This window comes from Salvelinus namaycush, chromosome 21 (assembly GCF_016432855.1).
Source record: "Salvelinus namaycush isolate Seneca chromosome 21, SaNama_1.0, whole genome shotgun sequence".
Classification (NCBI taxonomy): Eukaryota; Metazoa; Chordata; class Actinopteri; order Salmoniformes; family Salmonidae; genus Salvelinus; species Salvelinus namaycush.
The window spans coordinates 7596377-7607396 of NC_052327.1; the positions used below are offsets into that span (position 1 = coordinate 7596377).

At 41.1% G+C, this 11020-nt stretch overlaps 1 protein-coding gene across 1 annotated transcript; it reads left to right on the forward strand.

The window, feature by feature from the left end:
* The first annotated feature begins 691 nt into the window (after nt 1-691).
* Nucleotides 692-10608, forward strand: LOC120066601 (calcium signal-modulating cyclophilin ligand-like). The gene is made up of 4 exons (XM_039018023.1): nt 692-978; nt 6601-7073; nt 7234-7299; nt 9809-10608. Exons 1-4 carry the CDS (start codon nt 816-818, stop codon nt 10007-10009), a joined length of 903 nt encoding a protein of 300 aa, XP_038873951.1. The 5' UTR covers nt 692-815; the 3' UTR covers nt 10010-10608.
* Nucleotides 10609-11020: the final 412 nt, after the last annotated feature.

Below are 11020 nucleotides of genomic sequence, written 5' to 3' on the forward strand. Positions count from 1 at the left end.
ACACTGGACAGGTGTAATGAATATATGTAAAAATGACCATAATGAGCGTTCTAATCACCTGTAAATACACACTGGACAGGTGTAATGAATATATGTAAAAATGACCATAATGAGCGTTCTAATCACCTGTAAATACACATTGGACAGGTGTAATGAATATATATAAAAATGACCATAACAAGCGTTCTAATCACCTGTAAATACACACTGGACAGGTGTAATGAATATATGTAAACATGACCATAACAAGCGTTCTAATCACCTGTAAATACACACTGGACAGGTGTAATGAATATATGTAAAAATGACCATAACAAGCGTTCTAATCACCTGTAAATACACATTGGACAGGTGTAATGAATATATGTAAAAATGACCATAACGAGCGTTCTAATCACCTGTAAATACACATTGGACAGGTGTAATGAATATATATAAAATATATATAAAAATGACCATAACGAGCGTTCTAATCACCTGTAAATACAGACTGGACAGGTGTAATGAATATATGTAAAAATGACTATAAAAAGCGTTCTAATGACCTGTAAATGCGCCCTGGACAGGTGTAAAGAACACGTGTTAAAATTACTTTTGGATCATTACAAATGTTAAGACGTGTTCCGTGTAAGACGATTTGAACCTTTTAGCTTTACGTAGATGATGAGATCATCAACGTGCGCACTACACAGACAATACAGGCAGGCCCCATTCTGTTGTATCCAGCTGCAGTAAAGTGCAACAATCTAAGAATTTGTCTACACGATCAGAATATTGTGTCTTGTATATGAAATAATCGTAATATTTCTGAAACCATGCAGTGTCCAGATGACACTAGTCTAAATACACCAGAAGAGAAAACCTGTCTTTCTTCTGCGCAAAGAAGAGCAGAAATTCGGAGACGAAAATTGCTCATGAATTCCGAAGACAGAATGAACAGAATTGTGGGTTTCACCAAAGCTGAAGCTGAAAACAACGGTAAGGAAAACCTAAGTGGTGGTCAAGGGTTTGCTGGCTGATGAGACAAGCAAATTGTTTAGCTTGATAGCTTATATTAGCTTGCAGCTCGCTTCAATGGACAGTCAGACCATTACTCAGCCAGCTGGCTGATAGGCGTTTTTAGATCAATCAATCACGTTTATTTATAAAGCCCTTTTTACATTGGTAGTTGTCACAAATGCTTATACAGAAACGCATCCTAAAACCCAAAAGAGCAAGCAATGCAGAAGCACAGTGGCTTAGAAAAACTCCCTCGAAAGCCAGAAATCTAAGGGACAGATCGAAATTTACTGTGAGTGTCGTAGCATGCCACCAGCATATCTCTATATCTCTGGTGTTAGGCCTAAGCTTCTCTTCCTTTATATAGGCAGTATATGTATTCAACTATTAATATCATACAGTGGACACCTAAGCCTATAGGCCAGTGTCACTTTGATTATGCCTGCACATCATGGTTCACCAGCAACTCCAAACATCTAAAGAATAAGCTACCAGCCAAACAAGCTTGTAAGAATTGTACTTAAACTCCCCCCTCATACTCATCTGTAGGTTGGGCATTTTTACGTCTCTGTCTGTAATGTGTCTGTATCTATGTAATCGTATATATATTTACGTAAAAAATGGGGACCACAAATTAGTCCCCTGATATTTATCGTGCAATCCCGGTCACTTGAAAAAATCTTTGTGAATATATGTATTTTTTTTAACTGACAAATATAATCAATCAATCCAAACTGTGCAGTGGCCAATTGATGAATGGAAAGAGACAAAACACCAAAACGTTTAATGACATTCGGAGATTGTCAAACCAAGCCTTCGATACTGGGCAAGCCTACAAGGTAAGGAGGGATGTGGTTTCTGTTTGTCGAGATCTGATTTCCTCCAAGCTGATCATTGTCTGCAGCCAGCTCTGATTGTAGTGTAATGAAACAGGAGAGTGAGCTTGTTGGTGGGCGAAACCTCAACCTTCTTGCCTGTAGCCCTGCGTGGCTTCGACTGTGTCCCAAAAGCATGCTGGAGTGGCAAAGTTGATATTCATGTTTATAAACACAGGGTCACTACAGCAGGTATTGTTATTTGTGGTCATTAACATTATTTTGAGTTAATTCTATGAGGGGGGGAGGGTGTTTAATTTATTTTACAATACAAGGAGAGGCTTGTGTGAATTATTTTTTTTTACATTGGGGAGGGGGGTGCATTTAAATGTTTTTATAACTCATTGAGTTGGACCAAATATAAAGTTTCCTTAGAAAATAGATGCGAAATTTGCCTGCTAGGGTGCGTTTCCATTTAAATATCTTGTGTCTATAAAAACACCTGAACGTAATGAAGTCACACCTTTACATTTGTTTGTAATATATTGTCTAATAAAAATGTAGTGGTTGAAGTGCTTCCATTACCAATATAGGCAAATTGCGCATGAATAAATTAGCAACAGCCTCTATGCCCTCCCATCTCTGTTTCATGGACCTGATAGCCTGCCAAAGCCAGCATGGATATAATGCAATAACTGACTAATAAATCAAATCAAATGTTATTTGTCACTTGCGCCGAATACAACAGGTGTAGACCTTACAGTGAAATGCTTACAGTTTTAAGTTTTAAGAAAAATTGTTAAGTACAAAAAATACAAAATAAAAGTAACATAATTAAACAGCAGCAGTAAAATAACGATAGCGAGGCTATATACAGGGGCTATACCGGTACAGAGTCAAAGTGTGGGGGTGCCGGTTAGTAGAGGTAATTGAAGTAATATGTACATGTAGGTGACTATGCATAGATAATTAACAGAGAGTAGCAGCAGCATAAAAGAGGGGTCTAGGTAGCCTGTTCCGGTAACCTGTTCAAGAGTCGTATGGCTTGGGGACAGTCCATGACTAGGGTGGCTGGAGTCTTAGGGCCTTCCTCTGACACCGCCTGGTATAGAGGAGGGTGACACACGGTTACTCCTCACCGTGTGTGGAGTAAAGGTGGTCTAGAGTTTATTTTTCCCTCTGGTTGCACATTTAACATGCTGGTAGAAATGAGGTGAAACGGATTTTGAGTTTCCCTGCATTAAAGTCCCTGGCCACTAGGAGAGCCGCCACTGGCTAAGCGTTTTCCTGTTTGCTTATGGCCGTATACAGCTCATTGAGTGCAGTCTTAGTGCCAGCATCGGTTTGTGGTGGTATATAGACAACTACAAAAAATACAGAACTCTCTTGAAAAATAGTGTGGTCTACAGCTTATCATGAGATACTCTACATCAGGCGAGAAAAACCTCGAGACTTCCTTAGATTTCGTGCACCAGCTGTTGTTTACAAATATACATAGGCCGCCACCCCTTGTCTTACCAGAGGCTGCTGTTCTATCCTGCCGAAAAAGCTTAAAACCCACCAGCTGTATGTTATTCGTATCGTCGTTCAGCCACTACTCGGTGAAACACAAGATATTACAGTTTTTAATGTCCCGTTGGTAGGATATACGTGATCGTAGTTTGTCTATTTTATTATCGATTGATTGTACGTTGGCTAATAGGACCGATGGTAAAGGTGGATTACCCTCTCTTGGCGACGTATCCTTACAAGGCACCCGGACCTTCGTTCTCGATACCTCCATCTCTTTCTCCTGCGAATGACGGGGATGAGGGCCTCGTCAGGCGTCTGAAGTAAATCCTTCCCGTCCGACTCGTTGAAGAAAAAGTATCCCTCCAGTACGGGATGAGTAATCGCTGTCCTGATATCTAGAAGCTCTTTTCGGTCATAAGACACGGTGGCAGAAACATTATGTACGAAATAAGTTGCGGAAAAACATACACAATATTACAATTGGTTACGGGATCGTAAAACGGCAGCCATCTCCTTCGGCACAATTCTCTTCCAATATTTGCCATATTCTAATAATTCTCATGTTCTAACGTATCGCCACTGTCTGTGCCATGGTGAAGCTGCCACAACTGTCATATGGTGAAACTTGCACTCCTGTAGATCTGAAATAATTGGATGGTGAAACTTGCCAGCCATAAAAGCAAGGCGAAGCAATTCAACAGGCATTCTTGAAAGTCAGGACAATCCTTGTCCTGTATAGAAACATTATTCAAAAAAAAATTACATAGATTTTGCAAGCAGTAGGCATTTAGAATTAAATCTAGGTCAATGGAAATCTGCCTAATGTCTAGTAACAGGGGGTTTGTTAGAATTGATAAAATTCTGTTATTAAATAAAATAAATGTTTTGCTCCATGAAGTAATCAAACAATGTTTACGCCGCCATCTTGACAATTTCAAATCTTCTCTCATTGAGAAGGTTGATAAAAAAATTCACATTACCCTGTTACAATCTACTAGCTACTATGAACCAGTGGTGTGTATTCATGGATGCCAAGGGAAGCCAGGCTTCCCCCAAAAATGTACCAAGAAAAAAACATACTAAATTATTGATCTTTTGTCTCTCAATTCACAAGAGGCTGAATGTATCTCACCAGAGAAAGCATCCGAGCGAACGAAACGACGCCCCTCTCGTCTCAGTACAGTACCAGTCCAAAGTTTGGACACACCTACTCATTCAAGGGTTTTTCTTTATTTTTACTGTTTTCTACATTGTAGAATAATAGTGAAGACATCAAAACTATGGAATCATGTAGTAACCAAAAAAGTGTTAAACAAATCAAAATATATTTTATATTTGAGATTATTCAAAGTAGCCACGCTTTGCTTTGATGATAGCTTTGCACACTCTTGGCATTCTCTCAACCAGCTTCATAAGGTAGTCACCTGGAATGCATTTCAATTAACAGGTGTGCCTTGTTAAAAGTTAATTTGTGGAATTTATTGCATTTGAGCCAATCAGTTGTACTTTTAAACTTTTACAGTTCTTGACATTTTCTGTATTGACTGACCTTCATGTCTTAAAGTAATGATGGACTGTCGTTTCTCTTTGCTTATCTGAGCTGTTCTTGCCAAACTATGGACTTGGTCTTTTACCAAAGAGGTCTATCTTCTGTATACCACCCCTACCTTGTCACAACACAACTGATTGGCTCAAATGCATTAAGAAATTTCACAAATGAACTTTTAACAAGGCACACCTGTTAATTGAAATGCATTTCAGGTGACTACCTCATGAAGATGGTTGAGAATGCCAAGAGTGTGCAAAGCTGTCATCAAGGCAAACGGTGGCTACTTTGAAGAATCTCAAATGTATAATATTTTGATTTGTTTAACACTTTTTTTGGTTACTACATGATTCCATATGTGTTATTTCATAGTAGAATAATAGTGAAGACATCAAAACTATGTAGAAATAGTACAAATAATGAAAAACCGTTGAATGAGAAGGTGTGTCCAAACTTTTGACTGGTACTGTATGTGTAGCCCAGCTATCTGATGCTGTCTGGTCAAAAAGAGTATGACATTGTTCCTGCCCATAGCATGGAATGCAAGGGAAGCCAGCAAGCATTTGGCCTCCCTTGATAAAAAAAGTATAAAATAATAGCCAATCAATGAGCTCAACTGTGAATGTTCCTGGTGCACCAAAAACACTTGTCAAGGGAAGCCAGTTTGGATTTGGATTCACACCAATCACATCAGAAGCCAAACCTTATTGACAGAAAAAACTTGAATTGTTGCGTCTTGTGTCATTGTCCTCCAGTGGGTAGTTAGCTATTATTTTATTTTTCCAAAATTAGCCATGTATGTAGATTTGGACTTGGGGTTTTACTTAGTTCTCCATACTGGCCAATGGTTATAACGGCGATTCTGATCCAACCATAAATTCATACACTGTGCCCCTGGCCTGAGAGGATGGAAGTAAAACGTGTAGCAAGGTTTAGTAGGATAATGTTAACTAGCTCGCCTGGCGCATCGTTGTCCATGAAAATAAGTTAGGCTAGCGAGCAAGCATTTTAACCTAGGACAACAAAAACTCAAAGCTTGCTTGACCATGCTGTAGGTCATGTAACTGTTTGTTACATGCAATATGTTTTGTGGACTTAACCAGACACATGTTCTGCCCTACTGAGCAAAAAGGCAGTACCTGCTCATTTGGTTGAAAATTAGTTAATGTCATTTTTGCTGCATTAAATACATGCTTAATCATATGGACAAGTATCCTGCCTCTATTGTGTTTGAGCAGTAACTGGATAAAGTTACTGTGAAACCAGGGTAAATAAAAGCAATTTTTCTCAATTCCACACTATGAGCAGTTACTGCCTTTTTGCTTGATAGGGCAGTGTTGCTCTCCGGTTTTGTGATTAAACGAAGGAGTGGTTAAATTTATTCTGCCACTTTCTTCTTATTGTTCTCGAGCAACCAACGCAATTATCACAAACCAGGTTGTATTATTGTATTAAGGCTTTTTTCCTGACTTGGCTTCCCCATTGATTTTACCCACACACCGCTATTGCTATGGACCATGATGCAGTGAGCTAGAAAATAAACCTTTGCATCAGTGTGAAATGTGCTGCAGTCATGACAATTCAGCGCTCTTCTGTATTATCTAACAAGCTTACTGATTTGCATTCAATATATCCATATATAGAATCTCTATTGTCATATCACAGATAAATCTAGTTAGCCTAATCCATTACACTGACAACGTCATGTCAACGACCTTGTCCCAACAGGAGCGTCCAGAAGTGTTACGGCACCCGTGTTCCATCTGGACTTGGACAGGAGCAACTCGTGGTCAACATACCCCTCCCCCACACTGTCTCCATTCCTCCCAGAGGCAGTAGGCAGCAGCCACCCCCACAGTGATCTCTCAGAGAGGAGAGGGTATCCCCTGCCAGACACCAGCGAGGTGCTGGGTGGCGGTGTGGACAAGGACGTGACACCGGGCGTCCGTCAGAGGCCACGCGGAGAGGCCCAGCTGGCGGCCGATGAGCCCAGCCGCTCTGGATCCCCACGCAGAGGGCTGCAGAAGTACCTGTCCCGCTTTGATGACGCCATGAAGCTCCGAGGCCAACTGGCCAATGAGAAACAAGCCCAGGATGCAGCCGGCTCAGACCCAGATGAGTTGGACTCCTTCAGGCTCTTCAGGCTTGTCGGCAGTGTCCTCCTTGCTCTCTTTGTCAGGGTTTTTGTCTGCAAGTATCTGGTGAGTCTGATCGGAAAAGTGTTGTCTCTTCCCTTGAGAGCTTTGATTTTGTTTAATACCACTGACTTATTCTGTTTTAGATTATGCCGCATGTATGGTAATATGAGAGTAAGGATTTGTTGAAGCAGTTCATTAACTAGGCTACTCTTCCCCTTTGCAGTCCATATTCGCACCATTCCTCACCCTCGAACTGGCCTACATGGGGTTGTACAAATATTTTCCAAAGGTAAGAGATACCGCTTGACCTTTTGGCAGTAATATATAGTGAATGGAGCACAGCTACACTACATTACCAAAAGTATGTGGACATCTGCTCGTCGAACATCTCATTCCAAAATCATGGGCATTAATATGGAGTTGGTACCCCTTTGCTGCTATGACAGCCTCCACTCTTCTGGGAAGGCTTTCCACTACATGTTGGGACTAGAGGTCGACCGATTATGATTTTTCAACACCGATACCGACCTTTGGAGGACCAAAAAAAGCAGATACCGATTTAATCGGCCAATTTTTATATATATATATATGTAATGATGACAATTACAACAATACTGAATGAACACTTTTATTTTAACTTAATATAATACATAAATAAAATCTATTTAGTCTCAAATAAATAATGAAACATGTTCAATTTGGTTGAAATAATGCAAAAACAAAGTGTTGGAGAAGAAAGTAAAAGTGCAATATATACAATGTAAAAAAGCTAACATTTAAGTTCCTTGCTCAGAACATGAGAACATATGAAAGCTGGTGGTTCCTTTTAACGTGAGTCTTCAATTTCCCAGTTAAGAAGTTTTAGGTTGTAGTTATTATAGGACTATTTCTCTCTATACCATTTGTATTTCATATACCTTTGACTATTGGATGTTCTTATAGGCACTATATGATTGCCAGCCTAATATTGGGAGTTGATAGGCATGAAGTCATAAACAGCACTGTGTTTCAAGCATTGCGAAGAGCTGCTGGCAAACGCAGGAAAGTGCTGTTTGAATGAATGCTTACGAGCGTACTGGTGCCTACCACCGCTCAGTCAGACTGCTCTATCAAATCATAGACTTAATTATAATGTAATAAACACACAGAAATATGAGCCTTAGGTCATTAATATGGTCAAATCCGGAAACTATCATTTCGAAAACAAAACATTTATTCTTTCAGTGAAATACGGAACCGTTCCATATTTTATCGAACGGGTGGCAACCCTAAGTCTAAATATTGCTGTTACATTGCACACCCTTCAATGTTATGTCATAATTATGTAAAATTCTGGCAAATGAATTACGGTCTTTGTTAGGAAGAAATGGTCTTCATACAGTTCGCAACGAGCCAGGCGGCCCAAACTGCTGCATATACCCTGACGCGAATGCGCTTTTGTTAAATCATCACCCGTTTGGCGAAGTCGGCTGTGATTTGATGATAAATTAACAGGCACCGCATTGATTATATGCAACACAGGACAAGCTAGTTAAACTATTAATATCATCAACCATGTGTAGTTAACTAGTGATTATGTTAAGATTGATTGTTTTTTATAAGATACGTTTAATGCTAGCTAGCAACTTACCTTTGCTCCTTGCTGCACTCGCGTAACAGGTGGTCACGCAGTCTCCTTGTGGACTGTAATGTAATCAGCCATAATTGGCGTCCAAAAATGCTGAGTACCGATTTGTTATGAAAGCTTGAAATTGTCCCTAATTAATCGGCCATACCTATTAATCGGTCAACCTCTAGTTGGGACATTGCTTCAAGGACTTGCTTCCATTCAGCCACGATTAGGCCTGGCTCACAGTCGGCGTTCCAATTCATCCCATACCTCTGTGCAGGCCGCTCAAGTTCTTCCACACCGATCTTGACAGTGGACCTCGCTTCGTGCATGGCGGCATTGTCATGCTGAAACAGGAAAAGGCCTTCCCTAGTCCGAACCATGAAAAACAGCCCCAAACCATTATTCCTCCTCCACCAAACTTTACAGTTGTGACTATGCATTGGGGAAGGTAGCGTTCTCCTGGCATCCGCCAAACCCAGATTCATCCGTTGGATTGCCAGATGGTGAAGCATGATTCATCACTCCAGAGAATGCGTTCCACTGCTTCAGAATCCAATGCCAGCGAGCTTTACACCACTTCAGCCGATACTTGGAATTGCGCATGGTGATTTTAGGCTGGTATGCGGCTGCTCGGCCATGGAAACACTGTTCATGAAGCTCCCAACGAACAGTTAGTGTGTTGATGTTGCTTCCAGAGGCAGTTTGGAACTCTGTAGTGAGTTTTGCAACCGAGGACAGATGATTTTTACGAGCTTCAGCAATCGGCAGTTCCTTTCTGTGAGCTTGTGTGGCCTACCACTTTGCGGCTGAGCCGTTGTTGCTCCTAGACGTTTCCACTTCACAATAACAGCACTTACAGTTGACCGGGGCAGCTTTAGCAGGGCAGAAATTTGATGAACTGACTTGGAAAGGTGGCATCCTATGACGGTGCCATGTTGAAAGTCACTGAGCTCTTCAGTAAGGCCATTCTACTGCCAATGTTTGTCTATGGAGATTCTATTGATGTGTGCTCGATATATACACCTGTCAGCAACGGGTGTGCTGAAATAGCCGAATTCACACATTTTGAAAGGGGTGTTCACATACTTTTGTATATATAGTGTATACCAAATGGGTCAGGCATATATGGTCATAACATGTGTATTGTGCATACATACACGTGTAAAAACTTTCCGTCATCCACCAGGTTGAGAAGAAGATGCAAACCACAGTGCTGACTGCCGCGCTCCTGTTGTCTGGTATCCCTGCGGAGGTCATCAACCGCTCCATGGACACCTACAAGAAGATGGGCGACGTCTTCGCTGACCTCTGTGTCTACTTCTTTACATTCATCCTCAGTCACGAGATCCTGCTGTTGGTTGGTCCAGAAGAGGCTGAGACTCCCTGATGGACAGGAAGTCCCTGTGCTATGGCGGTGTCACAGAGGTGGACATTATGCTGACCCCCTGATACTGATCCTTTACCTTACCTCCTTCTCCACACCATTTCCCCTCCCGAATCAGTAGAACCCATAGGGGAGAGGGGGTCGAAGTGCAATGTCCGCAGGTAGATAAGGGAAGAAGACAGAAATAACAGGTTGAACAAGGTAACATAACATTCATTTGTGTTCTGACCCTCGACTACATCTTGTCGATAGGAGCTGCTTTAAGTTACCATTTATTTTGCTCTCTACAGTGTTTATATAAGGGGTCCAGTTACTTCGCAATTTTTGTTTTGTTTCTGGTGAATTGATTTATCTCATTTGGAAGACAGGAGATGCATTTGTCATTCAGGGTTTTCTGAATATTGCCTATGATTTTTTCACCCTTGTATGCTTAAAGACATGGTTGACTTTATCTGTACATGTCTAAACTCTTATTACATTTACCTTTTAATCTGGGCTAGGAGAAGGATAGGGCTCCCGAGTGGCTCAGCGGTCTAAGGCACTGCATCTCAGTGCTAGAGGCGTCATTACAAACCCTGGTTCGATCCTGGGCTGTATCACAACCGGCCGTGATTGCGAGTCCCAAAGGGCGGCGCACAATTGGCCCAGCGTCGTCCGGGTTAGGGTTTGGCCGGGGTAGGCCGTCATTGTAAATAAGAATTTGTTCTTAACTGACTTGCCAAGTTAAATAAAGGTTCAATTTAAAAAAAAAAATGAAAAGGATGGCTTAGGATTGTCTTTTTGGAAAGTGTGTGTTGTCACTGCTATTCAATGTGGGGCAGTGGGATCTTATAAGCTTGTATATCTGTGCTGGATAACTCTGATTGTGGAAATGTCATGTATTGCTTTTCTAGCTATCCCAGCCTCACTCACTCTCTCTGTGGCATGTTACATCATCTGTTAATCCCTCATTGCATCCAAATTAATTGATTCAGTTTGAGACAGGTTTTCTATGTAACTTCATTGGTGTGATCT

Bases quoted from the DNA above. Each gene is read 5' to 3' on its own strand.
- LOC120066601 (XM_039018023.1), top strand. From the start codon at position 816: ATGCAGTGTCCAGATGACACTAGTCTAAATACACCAGAAGAGAAAACC. The intron at 979-6,600 runs GTAAGGAAAACC...TTGTCCCAACAG, and splicing joins AGCTGAAGCTGAAAACAACG to GAGCGTCCAGAAGTGTTACG. The intron at 7,300-9,808 runs GTAAGAGATACC...GTCATCCACCAG, and splicing joins TGTACAAATATTTTCCAAAG to GTTGAGAAGAAGATGCAAAC.